Raw genomic sequence first — 22572 nt, 5'->3', positions numbered from 1 at the left:
TCCCAGAGCGCATTGGTGAGACAGGATAGGCGCCCCTTTAGATGCACAGCCGCCCCCAAAGTAGGAAGAGAAACCCAGGTGTGAGAAGCAGGAAATTGGGCTGCCTGAGCACTGGGATTGAGACCTGGGGGAGGTGAGGTCTCAGTGCTGCAGAGTCACAGTGGCGCCTGCGCAAAGCCCGAGGTGGGGGGAAGATTCCCACTGGCCCTCGGGAGGAAACGGGCTGTTCTGACCTTCCTGGAGCTCGTGGGAAGGGAGGGGGTGTCTCGCCCAGAAGCCACAGTCGCTTGAGCGTGAAGCAGGTGTTAAGTGTGGTTTTATACCACGGAGTCTGTCTAGAAAGTAGCATGGAACTTTGGGAGGCTGAGGCGCACGGATCACGAGGTCAGGAGATCGAGAGCATCCTGGCTAACACGGTGAAACCCCGTCTCTACTAAAAAAAAAATACAAAAAATTAGCTGGGCGTGGTGGCGGGCGCCTGTAGTCCCAGCTACTCGGGAGCGTGAGGCAGAAGAATGGCGAGAACCTGGGAGGCGGAGCTTGCAGTGAGCTGAGATCGCGCCACTGCACTCCAGCCTGGGTGACAGAGCGAGACTCCGTCTCAAAAAAAAAAAAAAAAGAAGAAAAAGAAAGTAGCATGGAATTAGTCCTGGGGGCACCCGGCAGTGGCAGCCACAAAGCCCATCGAGAAGATGCAGCTGCCAGCCAGGGCGTGAAGGACCCACAGCCCCAGGTCTGCCAGGAAGACAGCCAAGTGTGCCAGGAGGCTGTCTCTCAAGAGCAAGGATCCGCCAACACGCGCAGAGAAAAACGGGATTCAATTACTAAAAATCTTTGGACAGTGAACGATTGCATTTTTTTTTTTTTTCTTGAGACAGAGTCTCACTCTGTCGCTGAGGCTGGAGTGCAGTGCTACCGTGTCGGCTCACTGCAACCTCCATCTCCTGGGTTCAAGCAATTCTCCTGCCTCAGTCTCCCGAGTAGCTGGGATTACAGGCGCCCGCCACCACGCCCTGCTAGTTTTTATATTTTTGGTAGAGACGGGGGTTTCGCGTTGGCCAGGCTGGTCTCGAACTCCTGACCTCAGGTGATCCCCCGCCTTGGCCTCCCAAAGTGGTGCGATTACAGGTGTGAGCCACCGCGCCCAGCCCAATTGCATTTTCAAAGTGATTTTAAATTGGCGGTTGAAACCTTTGAGGACATTAAATGTTCAAAACGGATAATGTGTTTCCTTTTCTTAACGTTTTAGCGTCTGCTTCTGCGCTTTGCCTGGGAGAGGCCCTGGTGGCCTCGTTCCTGGCGCCCGGAGTCCCTGCTGCGGCCCCACCCCCGGGCGGTCACGGTGACCCATGCTGCCCAGCCTGGAGGTAAAATCGTTCGTGGTAGTGGCTTCAGCATGTCGTCCTCGGTGAAAACCCCGGCACTGGAAGAGCTCGTTCCTGACTCCGAAGAGAAGCTGAAAGGCAGGTCGCCTCTCAGCTGGGGCTCTCTGTCTGGTCACCGAAGTGAGAAGATTGTTTTTGCCAAGAGTGACGGCGGCGCAGATGAGAACGTACTGACCGTCACCATCACAGAGACCACGGTCATCGAGTCAGACTTGGGTGTGTGGAGCTCGCGGGCGCTGCTCTACCTCACGCTGTGGTTCTTCTTCAGCTTCTGCACACTCTTCCTCAACAAGTACATCCTGTCCCTGCTGGGAGGCGAGCCCAGCATGCTAGGTAGGCAGCAGCTCGGGCAGGGTGGAAGCCGGCCGTCTGCCACCCCACAGGGAGCAGCCAGCAACCAGCCGGGAGGGCCGGGGGAGCCCAGGTCAGGATGGGAGCCCGGGGGTGGAGCCCGCTGCAGGCGCGGGAGGGGTGATTCTCCCTCTTGTCTTTGGCCCCCTCCCTCCCGCAGGCGCGGTGCAGATGCTGTCCACCACGGTTATCGGGTGTGTGAAAACCCTCGTTCCTTGCTGTTTATATCAGCACAAGGCCCGGCTTTCCTACCCACCCAACTTCCTTATGACGATGCTGTTTGTGGGTCTGATGAGGTAAAGAATCTCCTGGTTTTGGTTGAGTGTCTCTTTTTCTTTAAATGTAAAGTCCCTCTCGTTACTAGAGCGGGGACTCTGCTGGCTGGTGAGTTTTCAGTGCTGACTTTATAAAAGCGTCAGGGCGGTCCAAATTTCAGGACACCAGATGAATGTGGCTTCGTGGCTCTCACTGCCACGTGTGTTCAGTTGGCTTCTTTCCGGGCTGGTGGGTCTCAGGACAGGGTCCCTCCTTGTCTCTGGGGCGTTTTCAAGGGGTGGCAGAAGTCACTTCACACTGAGCGCAGTGCCGTTTCCTGGGGGCTCAACCTAAAGCGTCACAGAAGCGGGTCCAGGCACCACGTTGGTGATGAGGAGGTGGGCGGAGAGGGGCCGACGTGCCCACCGACATGCCCACCGACCGAGCGAGCCCCTTGGAGAGCCTGCCCGGTGGGTGCAGACAGACAGACTCATTCTAAGGTAATGGTGCTTTTGGCTCATTTTTAGGTTTGCAACTGTGGTTTTGGGTTTGGTCAGCCTGAAAAATGTGGCGGTTTCGTTTGCTGAGACGGTGAAGAGCTCCGCCCCCATCTTCACGGTGATCATGTCTCGGATGATTCTGGGGGAGTACACAGGTGAGGCCCCCGGGCCCCACCCCTCCGCCTGCGCCCCACCATCCCGGGCCACCATCCGTGGTGCCCGTCTTTGCCGCCTGCCATGGGGCTCTTCCGGGAGGACCACTCAGAGCAGTGCCCACACTGGCAGTGCCTTCACTTCTCTCCTGAAACGTTTTCCCCACAGTCACGTGTGCGGGGGTGTCTTGGAGCCTGTCATCTGCCAGGTGTTCTCACACTGGCATGCGGAGGTCAGGGCAGGGTTGTGCCTAACTGGGTGGGGCAACAGGTGGGAACTGGACAGATTCCTGGCAAGCAAGATTACTGCAGGTGCCAATCACTGACCTGAAGAGGACAGATGGGGGCCGCCTTAGGCCAGCACCACACTGGCGGCAGTGGCTCCTGGCCCGTGGGCTTGCCTGTGCCAGCACCCCACAGCTTCCCCAGCACCCGCCACCACAGGCCTCTCCTGGGCCCCAGCCCCTGACCTCAGCTGCAACCCAGGCTCCTGCCTCTCCTACCTCTTAATGACTCACAGGCGATTTCCAGCGACATGTCGGCCCCATGTCGCATACCCAGTGTGTGGCTGCATGAAAACCAGCGAGGGGCAGAGGCACCCACAGAGTGTGGCGTCTTGCACAGAGTGGGGGGTGTGCACACGTGTTCGCTTATTTAAGAAACGACAAGATCTTAAGGCCAAGGGAAGTGTCTGTCTGCCTTTGGGGACGGGAGGAGGCCGAGGGGCCAAGGCAGGGTTGGGCTTGCCGCACGTGCACTTGAGACCCGCACACACGGTTAGGTGATTATAACAAAATCAAAGCCTGAAAGTCAAGTCCGTTTTTGTTGTTTTTTTTTGTTTTTGAGACAGGGTCTTGCTCTGTCACCCAAGCTGAGTGCAGTGGCAAGGTCACGACTCACTGCAACCTCTGCCTCCCAGCTTAGGCGATCCTCCCACCTCAGCCTGTTGGGTAGCTGGGACCTCAGGCATGTGCCACCATGCCTGGCTAATTTTTGTATTTTGTGTGTTTTTTTGTTTTTTCACCGTGAATATACGTTAGTCATTTTTCTTAACAATTGAAACTTGGAACTCTGGGGATTCAGAATTAACAGCCTTGGCTGTGAGCTTCTTACTGACACCAGAAAAAGTTCAGACCTTGCGTTCCACATTGTTCTGCTGGGCTTTGTCTGAATGAACCCTTGTGAGCTGCTGTGTCCATTTCACGCGGATTCTCCTGCCCAGAATTTCACCTGGGAAGACCGAGTCCTCAAGGATTGAGACGTGCGCGGCTGTCGGAGCGTGGATCCTGGGACGCTTTTGCTTATTTTTTGTACACCTTTTTTGAGTTGGTTTAGGCAGAATTTTCTTCTAAGCAATAGACAACATACTTACCAGTGAACTTTTTCTCCAATTCACTTACTAGCCAGACTTGGATGTTGTGGAATGATTTCAGTGGCAGAACAGGAACAAAGATTATGATAACTTTTTTTTTCTTTTTTTTTTTTTTTTTGGACAGAGTCTCGCTCTCTCGCCCGGGCTGGAGTGCAGTGGCGCAATCTTGGCTCACTGCAAGCTCCGCCTCCCGGGTTCACGCCATTCTCCTGCTTCAGCCTCCTGAGTAGCTGGGACTACAGGCGCCCACCACCCACCGCCACATCCAGCTAATTTTATGTATTTTTAGTAGAGACTGGGTTTCACCGTGTTAGCCAGGATGGTCTCGATCTCCTGACCTTGTTGATCCGCTCGCCTCAGTCTCCCAAAGTGCTGGGATTACAGGTGTGAGCCACCACACCCAGCCCTCTTTTTTTTGAGATGGAGTCTCGCTCTGTTGCCCGGGCTGGAGTGCAGTGGCACGATCTTGGCTCACTGCAGCCCCTGCCTCCCGGGTTCAAGCGATTCTCCTGCTTCAGCCTTCCGAGTAGCTGGGATTACAGGCGCCTGCCACCACACCCAGCTAATTTTTGTATTTTTAGTAGAGATGGGGTTTCACCACGTTGGCCACCCTGGTCTCGAGCTCCTGACCTTCTGATCTGCCCGCCTCAGCCTCCCACAGTGCTGGGATTCCAGGCGTGAGCTGCTGCACTTGCCCGTGATAACTTTCTGACCACCAACAACTTCAGTTTCCCTCGCTGCTGTAGTAATCAGCTCCCTGAGCTGAGCCTTGAGGTCCGAGTTCATCTCCAGCTCCAGAACCTGAGAAGCCGAGAACAGCAGGGCCAACCCTCAGTGCATGTATGAGCACCCCCGGCCTCATTTTTGTGTTTTTTATAGAGATGGGGTCTCACTATGTTGCCCAAGCTGGTCCTGAACTCCTTACCTCAAGTGATCCTCCTGCCTCGGCTTCCTAAAGTGCTGGGATTACAGCCATCAGCTGCCGCGTCCGGCTTTAAAAAGCAATCCAAAAAATCAAACAAAATGACACAGAGGAACCTTATTGCCCATCGAGCCATGCAAGAAAGGAGTCGTTTATTTCCAGCAAGTTTAAAATGTCAATTTGACCTCCAACCATGGTAGATAAGATGTTAGAAAACCAACTCTCTTGCTGACAACAATGAGAAAATCTTGATACCATTTAGCAAAAAGGAGTCTGTGGGGGAGGCGTTGGAGAGTGACAGAGCTGCCAGGGCCTGAGGCATCCAGCTTCCGGAGCCTCTGGCAGCCCAGAGAACTGACCCTGTCTTAAGGCACCACCCTCCCCGGTGCATTTGCTAATGGTTTCTGAGCAGAGCAGTCTCCTGGGGCTGGAGGGGCACAAGCTGGAATGGGCGCCCCACCATGGGGAGCCCCAGACTCCAGACCTTCAGCTGAGATAGGAATCTGGTGCTGGATAAAGGCGTCTATGACACCCCAGCTGCATGTCATCAGCAGCAGCACGTCCTCCGTGAAGGGTGAAATGGCATTCACGGTCTCCAGTTTTCTCTACAATTTTCATAAATATTGTCTGTGATTCAACCAGTTTCCATCAGAGGACAAGACCAGGTGATGGCAAACGAGAGGACCCCCCTGTGGCTGGAGCCTCCCCACACGGAATCAGGTCCCTCTGCTACGCCAGGGTCTCGGCTGGGCCGCATCTGTGGGTTTCCCACGTTAACTTGACTCAGTTTCTTTTTCTTCTTTTGAGACAAGGTCTCACTCTTAACACCTGGGCTGGAGCGCAGTGGCGTGATCACAGCTCACTGCAGCCTCGGCCTCCCCTACGCAGGTGACCCTCCCACCTCAGCCTCCCCAGTATCTGGGACCACAGGCGTGTGCCACCACACCCAGCTAATTTTTGTATTGTTTGTAGAGGTGGGGGTCTCACCGTTGCTCAGCCCTGTTCTTGAACCCCTGAGCTCAAGTGATCCTCCTGCCTCAGCCTCCCAAAGTGCTGGGATTACAGGTGTGGGCTGTGTTTCATAGATTTTTAAAAAATCCTTCACGTAAAAGTGTTTTGTTACATTTCAGAAGGAAACAGAAAAGCATAAACTCAATGTGGGCATTCCCCTCCCGGCCCACAGGCCCGCTTTCTCTGCAGTTCCCTGGGGACCATCTCCTTCACACTCACCGTTTCACAGGAGCGTTCACAGAATCAGGAAGGTGTCTGTGGCTCGCCCGCCCACTCATGCAGAGTGAAAGGCGCCACCTTTGCCGTGGGGACAGGGCTTGTTCGCAGACATGGACTTTGATTTGCTTTATCTCACAATGTGAAGAAACTGACAAGTATTGTTTTTGAATTGAAGGAAGCGTCCGTTCCTTTCATAAGAGGGGATGGAAACAGCCTGGCCCTCGGGAGGGAGCTTCCACCCGGTGGGTGAGCCACTCACAGTGGCTGTCCTCTCGCCAGGGCTGCTGGTCAACCTCTCCCTCATCCCAGTCATGGGCGGGCTGGCGTTGTGCACGGCCACTGAGATCAGCTTCAACGTCCTGGGGTTCTCAGCCGCACTGTCCACCAACATCATGGACTGGTGAGTCACAGAGAAGGGCGTGAGGGGGATGAGACCCGGTGCTCACTCGCCTGCATCTGGGTGTGCGGATTCTCAGGTGAGCTGAGAATTCCTCCGGTGAGCCAAAGCAGGTGCGTCCGATGCTACCCTTTCCTAAAGAGCAAAACAGCAGGTATCCCCGTAAGGTGAGTTTCTCAAAAACAAGCCGCAATTTCAGGATGGACGGTCTTGATACTTAAAATGCTAACCGTGGAGACACGGTTAGCTGATAAATGCTGAAATGCGTGGCATACGCTCAGCAGTGTGTCTCGCTCGGTGTGTCTTCATGCAGCTGCCAGAGCAGGGACAGTCCCCCAGCGGCAGGTTCTGCCTGTTTGGGAGCTGCGTGGCCTCCAGGTCAGGCAGATCCTCTGCTTCCTTGGTGGCCGTCTGTGTCCTGATGTCACGATGGCAGAAAGGATGAGAGGCCGACTCCCACAGCGAGGACAGCGTGTTGCCGGGTCCCAGAGGAGAGGGCCCTGTTATTCATGTCTTTGTCACTCAGAGAAGAGCGGTGGACGCTGCACCTCAGGGGCTGTTCACATTCACCCAGAATTGGGCGTCCGCATCCCTGCCGTGCTGTTAATGGCCACACTCCAGCCCTGGCAAAACCTGCCCTTTGAGAATGACCGGCTTCTAGGCTTTTCCTGCTTTTGAGGAAAGAAAGGAAAAGACACCACCACTGGTGTGTGAGAGTTTATCATTATTACTAATAAGCAAAACAGGTTTGTGGTGAGATTTTGAATAATATAGAAGTAAAAATAAAAATTTGTTAGGCCAGGCGCGGTGGCTCACGCTTGTCATCCCAGCACTTTGGGAGGCCGAGGCGGGCGGATCACGAGGTCAGGAGATCGAGACCACGGTGAAACCCCATCTCTACTAAAAATACAAAAAATTAGCCGGGCGTGGTGGCGGGTGCCTGTAGTCCCAGCTACTCGCAGAGGCTGAGGCAGGAGAATGGCGTGAACCCGGGAGGCAGAGCTTGCAGTGAGCCGAAATCGCGCCACTGCACTCCAGCCTGGGGGACACAGCGAGACTCCATCTCAAAAAAAAAAAAAAAAAAAAAAAAATTTGTTGGGTGCAATGGCTCACGCCTGTAATCCCAGCACTTTGGGAGGCCGAGGTGGGCGGATCAGAAGGTCAGGAGATCGAGACCATCCTGGCTAACACGGTGAAACCCCGTCTCTACTAAAAATACAAAAAATTAGTCGGACGTGGTGGCAGATGCCTGTAGTCCCAGCTACGTGGGAGGTTGAGGCAAGAGAATGGCATGAACCCGGGAGGCGGAGCTTGCAGTGAGCGGAGATTGTGCCACCACACTCCAGCCTGGGTGACAGAGCGAGACTCTGTCTCAAAAAAAAAAAAAAATCTGTTGGGCGCCGTGGCTCACACCTGTAATCCCAGCACTTTGGGAGGCTGAGGCGGGTGGATCACGAGATGAGGCGTTGGAGACCAGCCTGGCCAACATGGTGAAACCCCATCTCTACTAAAAATACAAAAATTAGCCAGGCGTGGTGGAGGGCACCACTGAGGTCTGGTCATTGCTGCCATCGCTCCGTGTGAGCGCAGACACCTTGTCTCCCTGATGTTCTGTGCCAAGGACTAGTATTGATGCATAACCTCTTTTCTTTATTCTAGTTTGCAAAATGTTTTTTCAAAAAAGCTTCTCAGCGGGGACAAATACAGGTTCTCGTAAGTATTATTCTTCAGCGAAATCTCCAAGTCATAAGTCGAAGAGGACTTCCTGCCCACTGTAAGAGTCAGAACACCCCACAGACCTGACTCCCTTCCTGTCTGGCTTGGGTGGCCTTTACAAGTACCCTGTCTAAGCTCGGGAGGGACCCGCCTGTTTCTCAGCTGCTCCCTTGAGCCCCTCGGCCAGCCTGGTGTGCGTTTGCGCTTTCATTTCTGGGAAGCTGCAGCGGCCCTAGTCCTGCCTAGAGAGAATGAACGTGGCCTGGGGTGCCTGGGTGTTCTTGCTGTGAGGGAGCTGCATGTGAACACGGCCTCTCCTGACACAGGGGAGCCCAGCGTGTTCTGTCGCCCACAGGGCCCCGGAGCTGCAGTTCTACACCAGCGCCGCCGCGGTGGCCATGCTCGTCCCGGCCCGGGTCTTCTTCACGGTGGGTTTCAGACACAGGCGTCCCGTCCTTACTTGCCCGGCTGCCTTCTCCGGTGATTCAGGAGCAGAATGACTTCCGTTTCCAGGCCGTATGCTGGCTGGTCGGGCCCAGCTCCGCTGCGGGTCCTGCTTAGCTGAGTTGCCCTGGGAGCCACTCGGGGTTTGCAGCTCAGACTTTTGTGTGAAGACTTTTATTTTGTTTATTGTTTGTTTGTTTTGTTTTGATTCTTCATCATTCAACTTGAGAGGACTTTTAGGTTAGCTTAATTTTTTTTATTAGAAAAACTTTTTTTTTTTTTTGATAAGGAGTCTCGCTCTATATCCCAGGCTGGAGTGCAATGGCATGATCTCTGCTCACTGCCGAGTCTGCCTACCAGGCTCAAGTTATTCTCCTGCCTCAGCTTCCCAAGTAGCTGGGACTACAGGTGCGTGCCACTATGCCCAGGTAATTTTTTTTTTTTTTTTTTTTTTGAGACGAAGTCTCTCTCTTGTCGCCCAGGCTGGAGTACAGTGGCGTGATCTGGGCTCACTGCAGCCTCCGCCTCCGGGTTCAAGCGATTCTCCTGCCTCAGCCTCCCGAGTAGCTGGGATTACAGGCGCCTGCCACCACCATGCCTGACTAATTTTTTTATTTTTAGTAGAGATGGGGTTTCACCATGTTGGCCAGGCTGGTTTCAAACTCCTGACCTCAAGCAATCTGTCCGCCTCGGCCTCCCAAAGTGCTGGATTACAGGCATGAGCCACCGCGCCCGGCCAATTTTTTGCATTTTTAGTAGAGACGGGGTTTCACCATGTTGGCCAGGCCAGTCTTGAACCCCTGACCTCGTGATCCACCCGCCTCGGCCTCCCAAAGTGCTGGGATTACAGGCATAAGCCACTGTGCCTGGCCGCCATTTTAACTATTTTTAAGTGTAAAGCTGGCCATCACCATCACCCATCTCCAGAACTCTTCATTTTGCAAAACTGAACCTCTACACTCTCATACTCCCCATTCTTATCCCCCAGCCCTGGTACCCGCATTCCACTTTCTGTCTCTGAATTTGACGACTCTAAGGACCTCATACAAGTGGAATCATATCACATCTGTCCTTCTGTGTCTGCTTGTCTCACACAGCGTGGGGTTTTTGGTGTTCTGAGGTTTACACGTGTTGTTGCATGTATCAGAGTTTCTTTCCTTTGTATTTTTTGAGACTGGGTCTTGCTGTGTCACCGAGGCTGCAGAGCACTGCAGCATCATAACTCACTGCAGCCACAGCCTTCCAGGCTCAAGTGATTCTCCTGCCTCAGCCTCCCAAACAGCTGGGACGACAGGCATGCACCACACCTGGCTTATCTATTTATTTATTTATTTATTTATTTTTATTTTTATTTTTTGAAACGGAGTCTTGCTCTGTTACCCAGGCTGGAGCACAGTGGGGCAATCTTGGCTCACTACAGCCTCCACCTCCCGGGTTCAAGCGATTCTCCTGCCTCAGCCTCCCGAGTAGTTGGGATTACAGGTGTGTGCCACCACTCTGGCAGATTTTTGTGTTTTTAGTAGAGACAGAGTTTCACTGTGTTGCCCATGTTGCAGTGGCGTGATCTGGGCTCACTGCAGGCTGGTCTTGAACTCCTGACCTCAAGTGATCTGCCCACCTCGGCCTCCCAAAGTGCTGGGATTACAGCTGTGAGCCACCGCATGCAGCCGATTTTTTTTTTTTTTTTTTTGAGACAGAGTCTCGCTCTGTCACCCAGGCTGGAGTGCAGTGGCGCGATCTCGGCTCACTGCAAGCTCCGCCTCCTGGGTTGACGCAATTCTCCTGCCTTAGCCTCCTTAGTAGCTGGGACTACAGGCGCCCCCCACCACGCCCAGCTAATTTTTTTGTATTTTTAGTACAGACAGGGTTTCACCGTGTTAGCCAGGATGCTCTTGATCTCCTGACCTCGTGATCTGCCCGCCTCGGCCTCCCAAAGTGCTGGGAGTACAGGCGTGAGCCACCGCGCCCTGCCGCATGCAGCCATTTTTTTTATTTTTTGTATTGATAGGGTCTTACTGTATTGCCCAGGCTGGTCTCAGACTCCTGGGCTCAAGCTTCGGCTTCTCAAAGGTGGCTCCCACCTGGGATTACAGGCATGAGCCACTGCGTTCAGCCTTTTTTCCTTTTTTTTTTTTTTGAGACAGAGTCTCGCTCTGTCACCCAGGCTGGAGTGCAGTGGCGCGATCTCGGCTCACTGCAAGCTCCGCCTCCTGGGTTTAGTTACACCATTCTCCTGCCTCAGCCTCCCGAATAGCTGGGACTACAGGTGCCCGCCACCACACTCGGCTAATTATTTGTATTTTTAGTAGAGACAGGGTTTCACCATGTTAGCCAGGATGGTCTTGATCTCCTGACCTTTTGATCTGCCTGCCTCGGCCTCCCAAAGTGCTGGGACTACAGGCTTGAGCCACCGCACCTAGCCCCTTTTTTCCTTTTTAAGGTTGAATAATACTCCATTGTGTGGGTAAGACCACATTCTGTTTATTCATCCATCCATTGTGGGCTCTTTCTGCCTTTGGCAGTTACAAATAATTCTGTAGTAGTGAACGATCTGGGTATATGGCCAAATATCCCCTTAGACCCCTGCTTTCCAATTCTGTTTTTTTAGGTATCATTTTAGTCATGCATTACAGCTAACATTTTTAATAATAGGTACCTCTTTATTAACTCATTAAATAACCAGATCTAGTAGTAAGCCTAATATCTGTGGTAATTTGATGTAGTGATGAGGGTAAATAGTATTTCAGGGTATCAGCAACAACTGCTAACAAGATATGAAAGTATCTGTAGTTTTTTTTTTTTTTTTTTTTTTTTGAGATGGAGTTTTACTCTTCATCACCCAGGCTGGAGTGCTGTGGTGTGATCTCGGCTCACTGCAACCTCCGCCTCCCGGGTTGAAGTGATTCTCCTGCCTCAGACTCCCAAGTAGCTGGGAATATGCGCCACCATGGCCTGCTAATTTTTGTATTTTTAGTAGAGACAGGATTTCACCATGTTGGTCAGGCTGGTCTCAAACTCCTGACCTCAGGTGATCCACCCGCCTCGGCCTCCCAAAGTGCTGGGATTACAGGCATGAGCCACTGCACCTGGCCTATTTGTAGTATTATTATAGTTTATTCCCAACATTCATAATTGAATGAAATGCTGAGTTTCAAGTGAAGGTTAGTAAAGATACAGATGCAGTTTTTTCCCAGTTGAGTTCATGGACCTTCTAAATGCAATTTGTAGACTTCCCTAGAGTCCCCGACACAGAGGGTTCTCTGGGTAAGATGCAGTTTCAAGTTCTGTTCTTATTGTGGTTTTCTGGATTTTAATCCATTAGCTGTCAAGGCTGACTGAGTTGGCCATTCTCCCTGCGAGGAAGTTGTGGTTGCCGGCCAGGGCCATCAGTTCTTGTGGGTGTATACCCAGCAGTGGAACTGCTGGATTACATAATAATTCTATGTTTAATTTTTTTTGTTTGTTTTGAGATGGAATCTCACTCTGTTGCCCAGGCTGGGGTGCAGTGGTGCGATCTCAGCTCACTGCAACCTCCGCCTCCTGGGTTTAAGTGATTGTCCTGCCTCAGCCTCCCGAGTAGCTGGGATTACAGGCGCCCGCCACCACGCCTGGCTAGTTTATATATTTTTAGTAGAAACGAGCTTTCACCGTGTTGGCCAGACTGGCCACACCCAGCCCCTCACTGGGGTTTCTGTTGCATTTTCCTGATGATGGTGATGTTCAGCCTCTTTCATGTGCTTGTTGTCCATTTGCATCAGCATGGTGAAAATTAATTAGTGCAAAAAGTAATAAAAACAAAGAAAAAAACAGAAAATGGATGAGTGCACAGTTCAGATGTCCCCTCGAGGCGTTTTCAGAGCTGTCCTCAGTGGCAGCAGCTTTACCCAGTTTCTGGGCAGGAGTGACGCTGGGCGTTTTTGGTGGATGACTAGTGAATGGAAAATGGAAACCAATAGAGTATCCTTTTGTTTGCCACATAGGACGTCCCAGTGATCGGGAGGAGCGGGAAGAGCTTCAGCTACAACCAGGACGTGGTGTTGCTGCTTCTGACAGACGGAGTCCTGTTCCACCTTCAGAGCGTCACAGCCTACGCCCTCATGGGGAAAATCTCCCCTGTGACTTTCAGGTGAGCAGAGGAACTTTCCAAGAGTTGAGTGTGTCCAGGTTGTTTACAAAGGAGACTATAAATCTAGGTTTTTTTTTTTTTTTTTTTTTTTGAGACGGAGTCTCGCTCTGTCGCCTAGGCTGGAGTGCAGTGGCGCAATCTCGGCTCACTGCAAGCTCCGCCTCCCGGGTTCACGCCATTCTCCTGCCTCAGCCTCTCCGAGTAGCTGGGACTACAGGCGCCCACCACCACGCCCGGCTAATTTTTTTGTATTTTTAGTAGAGACGGGGTTTCACCGTGGTCTCAATCTCCTGACCTCATGATCCGCCCGCCTCGGCCTCCCAAAGTGCTGGGATTACAAGCATGAGCCACCGCGCCCGGCCGAAATCTAGGTATTTTTATAAGGGACACATGTGATTCTCTTCCACGGGGATGACTGTGGCTATGCACTGTAATTACTATGCCATTTTATACCCATGCTGTTTGAAATACAAATGATAGGCCTGGCCCAGTGGCTCATGCCTGTAATCCCAGCACTTGGGAGGACAAGGCAAGTGGATCACTTGAGGTCAGGAGTTCAAGACCAGCCTGGTCAACATGGTGAAACCCCATCTCTACTAAAAATACAAAAATTAGCTGGGTGTGATGACGGGCACCTGTAATCCCAGCTACTCGGGAGGCTGAGGCAGGAGAATCACTTGAACCCGGGAGCCGGAGGTTACAGTGAGCCGAGATTGTGCCACTGCACTCCAACCTGGGAGCGAGACTTCGTCTCAAAAAAAAAAAAAAAAAAGGAAATGATAAACCATAAAATAAACCATAAACTGTGTGAAATAGGTTTTTAGGGAAATCTCCACTAGAAGTCTTTGCGTTTGAAGGTTTTTGAAATTGAGTGCTTTTCTGTCTAGAATAGCAGGGCACTTTGACTAGTCTTGTCTGCAGGAATGAAATGGTCTCTTCTGGGCTGTCCAGTGCAGGAGCCACCGGCCACATACGGCTTCTGAGCACTTGAAATGTGGAAAATATAACAAGAACCAGATTCGGAATTCAAGCTGATTATTGTCAGTTTGAACTTCGACACCTGTGGCCACTGGTTCCTGTGCCGTGCAGCGCAGCTCTAGAAACGGGGAAGGATCCTTCAGCTTCTTTCTACTTCTGTAACTGGACAGATTGAATGAAGTTGCAATTTATTTATTTATGTATTTTATTTTATTTTACTTTTTGAGATGGAGTCTTGCTCTGTTGCCCAGGCTGGAGTGCAGTAGTGCGATCTCGACTCACTGCAAGCTCCGCCTCCCGGGTTCACCCCATTCTCCTGCCTCAGCCTCCGGAGTAGCTGGGACTACAGGCGCCCGCCACCACGCCTGGCTAATTTTTTTTTTGTATTTTTTAGTAAAGATGGGGTTTCACTGTGTGAGCCAGGATGGTCTCGATCTCCTGACCTTGTGATCTGCCGGTTTCACCCTGTTAGCCAGGATGGTCTCGATCTCCTGACCTTGTGATCTGTCCGCCTTGGCCTCCCAAAGTGCTGGGATTACAGGCGTGAGCCACCGCACCCGGCCTATTTATTTTATTTTTCCCGAAACGGAGTCTTGCTCTGTCGCCCAGAGCTGGATTTCCGTGGTGTGATCTCAGCTCACTGCAACCTCCACCTCCCGGGTCTAAGCAATTCTCCTGCCTCAGCCTCCCAAGTAGCTGAGACTACAAGCATGCGCCTCCACGCCCAGCTAATTTTGTATTTTTAGTAGAGATGGGGTTTCACCATGTTGGCCAGGCTGGTCTCAAACTCCTGACCTCAGGCGATCCACCCACCTCGGCCTCCCACAGTGCTGGGATGACAGGCTGAGCCATCACGCCTGGTGATGTTCTTGTTCTTTAGAGAGCAGGCTGAAGTACTCGGGTGAAACGTCATGATACCTGTAATTTACTTAAAAATATTTCATCCGGGTGTGGTGGGTCTTGCCTATGATCCCAGCCCTGTGGGAGGCCCAGGTGGGAAGGTCACTGAGCCCAGGATTTGAAGAGCAGCCTGGGCTGCATAGTGAGACAAACTCGACTGGATGAAGCTGATGAGGCGGATGTCATGAATTCCTGCGTCTAGATCACAGGACGTGGCTTCCTTAGGTTTCTCCTCCTCTGCCTTTTTTAATAATGAAAAATACCCCTCAAAAAAGAAGGGACAAGGGAGCAAGCAAGCCCCGCACAAAGCTCCCAAACCCCTGGGCTGAGCTCATCACCACCCAGGTCCCGTTGAGCATCCCCGCCCCATCCTGGCCTCCAGACCCGGGGTCAGCCGAGCTGCTGGCCGCAGGCCTGATGTCACCGTGACCCTGAGTCCCCCCCACCCCACCCCAGCCCCCAGACCCAGGCTTAGCCAAGCTGCTGGCCACAGGCCGAGATGACCATGACCCTGAGCGCCCTTGCTGCCTCCTCTTGTCTCTGCAGCGTCGCCAGCACCGTGAAGCATGCCTTGTCCATCTGGCTCAGCGTAATCGTTTTTGGCAACAAGATCACCAGCTTGTCGGCCGTCGGCACAGCCCTGGTGACAGTTGGGGTCCTGCTCTACAACAAAGCCAGGCAACACCAGCAGGAGGCGCTGCAGAGCCTGGCTGCAGCCACCAGCCGGGCCCCAGAGGACATGGTGGAGCCGCTGCTTCCACAGGACCCCAGGCAGCATCCCTGAGAGCAGGAAGCTGCCAGCCGCTGCTGTCCTCATGACACTGCATCCCTCGGAAATGGGCAGGGACGCCCTCCTCCATGGTCCTGCTGGGGTGCAGGACACGGGGAGCTAAGTTGGCCATTGCTGCGGCTTTCTCGGTTTGTCGGTGAAGACCAGCAGAAACTCAAACTGGGGATTCCAGGTATCAGCTTCCTGGAGTAGAGACCAGACCAGTAGCTGACCGTTGTCAGCTGAGCCCATCCCCGTGTAATGTGAAAACAGCCTCTGACGCTCCCATGCTGGGGGTGCCCACTTCCTCTCTGGATGGCACCCCAGGGTCCACGGGAAGCCAGAGCTAGGTCCAGTGCCAACGAGAGCTGCTCCCTGCTACAGCCAAGAGAGCACTCAGCTTCCCACACCAGCCATCGAAGGCGCTTAGGCCCTGGACCGGCTGCAGACTGGCCCTGGGCATGAGGCCACACAGCAGGGCCGACAGGAGGGGACAGAGTGCCCTGGAAGGGCCTCCTGCTGCCACAGTGGGCACTCAGAACTTCTCCCCATCTGACCCAGGGCTGTGGGCATCCTCAGACTATCCCAGAGGCATCGCAAGCCTCAAGCTTCAGCATTGCATGCTCAAGGGCTATGACCACGGAGGCTGTTCAGTCGCTTCTGTTCAGAGGAAGGCCCCCTACCTCTTCCACACCCTGCCCTCCTATCCCTTCCACACCCTGAGCTGCGTGAGCCCCCACCATTCCCCCAGAGGACACCTTGCCCTCCTATCCCTTCCACACCCTGGGCTGCGTGAGCCCCCACCCCGGGGTGCCCTGCCCGTCACCTTCCACATCCTGGGCTGCGTGAGCTCCCCACTTTGGGGTGCCATGCCCATCACCTTCCACACCCTGGGCTGCATGTGCCCCCCACTCTGGGGTGCCCCCTGCCCATCACTTTCCACACCCTGGGCTGTGTGAGCCCCTGCCCGCCTCCCCCCAGGGGGCACCCTGCCCCCCTACCCCTTCCCCACCCTGGGCTGCATGAGCTCCCCCCAACCCCAGGGCACCCTGCCCTCCTACCTGTGGTGGTTTCCAACCCTGAGGTTGAGGACAAACCTCTCTTGTTTAACTTGGGAGGAGATGTGTACATTCCTTTTCTTCTTTGGACTCCGAGTATCAGGCAGGCTGTTCTGAGGTCCCCATGGGCTGAGCCTGTCTGTCCTCCCTCAGAGCCCACTGTTCCTAATCTCATCATCTAGCACCTGTCCGGTTCCCCATGTGAGCCTTGGGCAGGAAACTGCAGTGTTGATGGTTTGGGTTACGTGGCGTTTACCTGGGCGCCGTCCTTGCTGAAAAAGGAAGCGTCCGCACTGAATGTTTCTGGGGCACGTGGTGTGTGTCAGGCGCCCACCCCGTCCCACTCTCCCCAAGGGACAGTAGTACTGCATGCTGGGGCCACCAGCCAGCTCAACTCATCCTCCTCAGTGTCACGCACCCCCGAGGGCACAGGAGGCCTGAGGAGTGGCTACTGGAGTTGTGTATTGGGCAGAGGCTTCTGACCATGTCCGAGCTCTTTACCCCCAATCTCGCAGCCGGCGGATTCCCATGCCCGGTGCAGCCTGTTGCCAGCCAGCCTTTGAGACCCAGAGCTCCAGGGCTTGTCAGAGGCAGCATGGGGCTCCAGTGGTCCCGAGTCTCATTTCCCTGCCTGCTCTTTAGGCCTTTGGCACCCATGGTCACTTCACTGGTTTTCCATTTGGCCTCTCACCTGGGAAATACAAAAATAGCCCCTCGTAAAGATAAAATCGTTCAGAAACAGAGCAATAATTATGACTCATTAACTTCTACCTACTCGAAAAAGTCTGCCATGATGATGGACCGAAATGAGGCTTTTTTAACCCATAAGTAACCTTTTTATTTTTTTGAGACAGTCTTGCTCTGTCACCCAGGCTGGAGTACAGTGGCATGATCTTGGCTCACTGCAGCCTCAACTTCCTGGGCTCAAGTGATCCTCCCACCTCAGCCTCCCATGTGGCTGGAACCACAGGCACATGCCACCATGCCTGGCTATTTTTTTGTTGAGCTGGACTCTCACTTTGTTGCCCAGGCTGGTCTTGAACTCCTCGGCTCAAGCAGTCCTTCCCACTGAGCCTCCCGTAGTGTTGGGAATAACAGGCGTGCACTACTGCACCTGCTGCAGCCACTTGTATAAAACCGCTGACCTGTGTATGGAGGACAGGCCAGGTGTGTGCTCACAGCACTGCGAAGATGTATTGTCACGTGACTTCCCCCGGGTTTCCATTTCTCTTTTCCTTTTTCTTTTTTTTTGAGACGGAGTCTCGCTCTGTCGCCCAGGCTGGAGTGCAGTGGCGTGATCTTGGCTCACTGCAAGCTCCGCCTCCCAGGTTCACGCCATTCTCTTGCCTCAGCCTCTCCGAGTAGCTGGGACTACAGGCGCCCGCCACCACGCCCGGCTAATTTTTTGTATTTTTAGTAGAGACGGGGTTTCACCGTGGTCTCTATCTGCTGACCTCGTGATCCGTCGGCCTCGGCTTCCCAAAGTGCTGGGATTACAAGCGTGAGCCACCGTGCCCGGCCTCCATTTCTCTTTTTCTGCTTTCCTCAAAAACTAATAGAAGACCGGGTGTGGTGGCTCACGCCTCTAATCTCAGCACTTTGGGAGGCTGCAGCTGGTGGATCACAAGGTCAGGAGTTTGAGACCAGCCCGGCCAACGTGATGAAACCCTATCTCTACTAAAAATACAAAAATCAGCTGGGTGTGATGGTGGGTGCCTGTAATCCCAGCTACTCAGGAGGCTGAGGCAGGAGAATTGTTTGAACCCCGGAGGTGGAGGCTGCAGTGAGCCAAGATCGTGCCATTGCACTCCAGCCTGGCAACAGGGCGAGATTCCGTCTCAAAAAGAAACACTATTAGAAAATGCCCTGGAAGGCTGGGTGTGTGGCTCACGCCTGTAATCCCAGCACTTTGGGAGGCCGAGATGGGCAGATCACGAGGTCAGGAGATCAAGACCATCCTGGCTAACACGGTGAAACCCTGTCTCTACTAAACATACAAAAAAAAAAAAAAAAAAAATTAGCCGGGCGTGGTGGTAGGTGCCTGTAGTCCCATCTACTCCGGAAGCTGAGGCAGGAGAATGGTGTGAACCCGGGAGGTGGAACTTGGAGTGAGCCGAGATCCTGCCACTGCACTCCAGCCTGGGCGACAGAGCGAGACTCTGTCTCAAAAAAAAAAAAAAAAAATGCCCTGGAGGTGGCGGGGGGTTGTTGATTTGTGAGGACAGATTGAAAGCAACCCCCAGGGTGGCCTTGTCCACCTCCCCATCGAGAATGTGGCTGCCAGGCTTCCCTCTGGCCTCTTTGAAGATTGTGGTCTGGGATAAGGAGAGGTGCAGGCGCCTGGTTCTGAGCACCTTGGAATTTCCAGCCGCACATCCTCTGGTGCCCTCCCCTCCACCCTCACAAGGAGCTTCCATCCTGTTTCGATTTTCTGTTTGTGGACCAGAAACAAACATTTTTCCAAATGATTAGCAAATAGGGTGATTTCCTGTGTAACGCTGCTCTGGGGCTTCTTCCTCATCCTGGCAGAAGGAGCCTGGAGCCGATGAGGCGGCCAGCACTGTGCCCTTGCTCAGTCGTGCTGTCCCCTCCCTCTCCCTCAGTCTCCTCTCCATGCCCAAGTCGGTTTCCAGCCGCTGGTCTTCATGGCATTCCTAGCACAGCCGGGCACCAAGAGGCAAAACCCAAGGCCTGGCTTGGCCATGTTAACGACTGTACAGACATATTTTTTAAAATAACTTTGTGTAATACTTTTCTTGAATAGTAAGTTCTTGTTGAACTGTCACAGATGTGCTTCTAGAAATGCACCGGGTGTTGTTACTTCCACTGGGTGTGTCCGTGGTCGAGGTCTGTGCCTTTGTAAACAAACAGAACACTTGAGCCACCTCCCGAATTGGGTCATCTGCTTCTGTACATTGATACTTAAGAGATGTGCAGCTCTCTAACTTTCAAGGAAACTTCCCCTACTGAATGGCATAAAAAGGTTAAAAAAGAAAATCCGAGAGTCCCAATTCCCTGTATAACAGCATTAAGATAATCTGCCTGCCTAGAAAGATAAGAACACTGTTGCACAACCCAAAATGTGTCTTTAATTTGTGAAAAATTACCATGGTGAGTCAGACAGTCATTTTAAAGAGCTGAACAGAGACTATCATCAGCAAATAGAACTCCGCTTTGTAGCTGCCTTTAAAATCCTTGTCCCAAAACCGGTGAGCTCTGCTTGCTGCCGCCATGCTCCCAGGTGATCACTCAGACAGGTCAGTGGGAATAACAGGCGAACAAGACAGCTTTTTACATGTGTCCAAAGGATGGCCTTTCGAAGGCCTGGAAGTATTTCACTGTTGGAAGAAGTAAACAAGAATGACATTCCAAGTGGAAATAGAATTCTCTCTCTTGCCTTTGACCAACGTGGTACTGAGGGGTTTATTCTTTCCCAATGTATGCACGTGCCCTGCTGGGGGCCCTACTTTATAGAATGAGAGCATCCGAGCTCCCCTAATGAATCTGGCTAGTTCTCTGTCTGGCTGAGGATACAGGAGTGGGATGTCCATGCTCAGATCCCTCAGAGCACAGAAACCTTCAGCTTTGCTGTCTCTTAAGTATTTCCTCCAGTTTCCCTGCGGGCCCCTGATGTTTGAGTTTGATGGCTGCTGGATCCTCACTCAACGAAAACTCGGTTGGAAACTGTTCCAACTGGCAGTCCTTTTTTGTTTGTTGTTTTCCATTTCATTTCACTGTCATCTGAAAGTGGCTTTCAGCTGACTTGCTCATTTAGACTGTTCACGGAGTCTGAACCTGCCAATGTGGTGTTGGAGGCTCCACCTTGAAAAGGGCCAAAGTCAGGGCAACTTTCCCCATACGGGAAAACTTGGAAATTACGTCAACAGTCTATGTCACAGCCAAATTATATTTCCTTTATACCAAACAAAACTATGGAGAACTAAAAGTACATCATACAAGATGTTTATAGTGTTTTGTATGTGACCTATTTCAGTATTTATATAACTAAATTAGTGCTTTCTAGCAAACGGTTCTGTTAATTAGTGAGTCACTGTTAATTCTGCTGTGGTGAGAAGTTGATACTGTGTAACTAATCCTGTGGATGCCTCCTGGTTATTTTGGTCTAAACTAAGCAGCCATGGTTGTAGCTGTCTATGATTCTTGCTCAGCAAAGTAAAATAAATGTTAAATATGGACTGCTTTGTTTTCTTCCTTGTGTAACTCTGCTGTTCATGCTACTAAAATGATCAAGGTTGGCATCTTACTGCCTACGCCAGTTTCTAGCAACCTAAAATGAGCAAGAGAAACCAATTCTCAAAAACAAGAGGCTGTTTGCAAACAGCAAAGGATTGCAATCCAGGGTCCGTCCACAGGCTCATCTGAGGGGCTGGGGCAAGGGCAAGCTTCTGCAGGCAGAAGGAAGTCCATGTAAGCTGTTCTGACACAAAGATCAGTGGCTACAGGAGCTTGTTGCGGTGGTGGCCTTTGTTCACCGGTGGGGCTGGCTGTTGCTAGCAGAGAGGGTCTTCACAGAAGTGGCTTAACCCAAAGTTCTGGTTGGGAAAGGCCTTTGTGGCAGCTCCTATTAAAAGCACAAGTGCGAGGCCACTCCCTCCTCGTGGCCCCCGGGGTCGATTTTGTTAGGGTTTGACGTGAGTGGCTGCATTTGTGCTCACAGATTTCACAAACGAAAGGTAAAATGGAGATTTTTGGCTGGCCACGGTGGCTCATGCCTGTAATTCCAGCACTTGGGGAGGCTGGTGGGCAGATCACTTTAGGTCAGGAGTTCAAGACCAACCTGGCCAACATGGCAAAACCCTGTCGCTACTAAAAATACAAAAGTTAGCCAGGTGTGGTGGTGCACGCCTATAATCCCAGCTACTCGGGAGGCTGAGGCAGGAGAATCACTTGAACCCGGGAGGCAGAGGCTGCAGTTATCCAAAATTGTGCCACTGCACTCCAGCCTGGGTGACACAGCGAGACTTTTTCTCAAAAAAAAAAAAAAAGGTGCGGTGGCTCACGCCTGTAATCCCAGCACTTTGGGAGGCCAAAGCAGGCGGATCACGAGGTCAGAAGATCAAGACCATCCTGGCTAACACAGTGAAACCCCGTCTCAACTAAAAATAAAAAAAATTAGCCGGGCATAGTGGTGGGCGCCTGCAGTCCCAGCTACTTGGGAGGCTGAGGGTCGCAGGAGAATGACATGAACCCGGGAGGTGGGGCTTGCAGTGAGCCGAGGTGGCGCCACTGCACTCCAGCCTGGGCGACAGAGCAAGACTGCGTCTCAAAAAAAGTAAAAATAAAAAAAAATGGAGATTTCCCCAGTTACCAAGAACTCAGGAAGCAACATTAAGAGCTTGGGGGAGGCCGGGCGCAGTGGCTCACGCCTGTAATCCCAGCACTTTGGGAGGCAGAGACGATCACGAGGTCAGGAGATTGAGACCATCCTGGCTAACACGGTGAAACCCCGTCTCTACCCAAAATACAAAAAACAAAAAAATTTAGCCAGGCGTGGTGGCAGGCGTCTGTAGTCACAGCTACTCGGGAGCCTAAGGCGGGAGAATGGAGTGGAGGCGGGAGAATAGCGTGAACCCAGGAGGCGCAGCTTGCAGTGACCCGAGATCGCGCCACTGCACTCCAGCCTGGGCGACAGAGCGCGACTGTGTCTCAAAAAAATAAAAATAAAAAAAGAGCTTGGGTACACAAAGCAAGCAGCATTTCATTCCGGGATGAAAAACATTCCAACACCCATCTCCCTTCTTGTGCCCTTGTCAATTTCTTGCCAATTTCTTGTCTTTCATTTTCCCATTTCAGGCCCAGTAAATGCGGATGTTTATCTTTCATTGTTTCTTTCCTGAGATTCAGATGTCTAAAGCATTTTTCCGTGTCTTTTCAAGTCAAGAGGATAACCTGACATATGGAAAGGGAATTAATTACTCGTTTTATCCTCTTCTCCTGCAATGCTCTGAATCCATGGGTTTGGAGTGGGGCCCTGGGAGTTGGGGGAAGCACCATAC

The 22572-nt window shown here is 52.4% G+C and overlaps 1 protein-coding gene and 1 pseudogene across 3 annotated transcripts in view; both read left to right on the top strand.

The window, feature by feature from the left end:
• The window catches only part of SLC35E2B (solute carrier family 35 member E2B), a 34497-nt gene extending 17199 nt beyond the window's left edge, over positions 1–17298 (top strand). For both annotated transcript variants that reach the window (XM_030805128.1, XM_030805129.1), the window contains exons 2-9: positions 1250–1718; positions 1897–2032; positions 2519–2646; positions 6447–6567; positions 8224–8277; positions 8636–8708; positions 12705–12850; positions 15275–17298. In XM_030805128.1, coding sequence (XP_030660988.1) covers positions 1397–1718; positions 1897–2032; positions 2519–2646; positions 6447–6567; positions 8224–8277; positions 8636–8708; positions 12705–12850; positions 15275–15512 — 1218 coding nt within the window. In that variant the 5' untranslated portion in view covers positions 1250–1396 and the 3' untranslated portion in view covers positions 15513–17298. The remainder of the gene's footprint in view (positions 1–1249; positions 1719–1896; positions 2033–2518; positions 2647–6446; positions 6568–8223; positions 8278–8635; positions 8709–12704; positions 12851–15274) is intronic.
• Positions 17299–17443: 145 nt separating this feature from the next.
• Positions 17444–20751, top strand: LOC100582807 (annotated as a pseudogene). Its single transcript, XR_123071.4, has 3 exons — positions 17444–17772; positions 18062–18433; positions 18750–20751. The product of XR_123071.4 is annotated as an uncharacterized LOC100582807 (transcript).
• Positions 20752–22572: the final 1821 nt, after the last annotated feature.

Source organism: Nomascus leucogenys, chromosome 24 (genome assembly GCF_006542625.1).
Source record: "Nomascus leucogenys isolate Asia chromosome 24, Asia_NLE_v1, whole genome shotgun sequence".
Classification (NCBI taxonomy): domain Eukaryota; kingdom Metazoa; phylum Chordata; class Mammalia; order Primates; family Hylobatidae; genus Nomascus; species Nomascus leucogenys.
The sequence above is the reverse complement of the archived record's forward strand: the minus strand, read 5'-3'. Positions and strand labels throughout refer to the sequence as shown.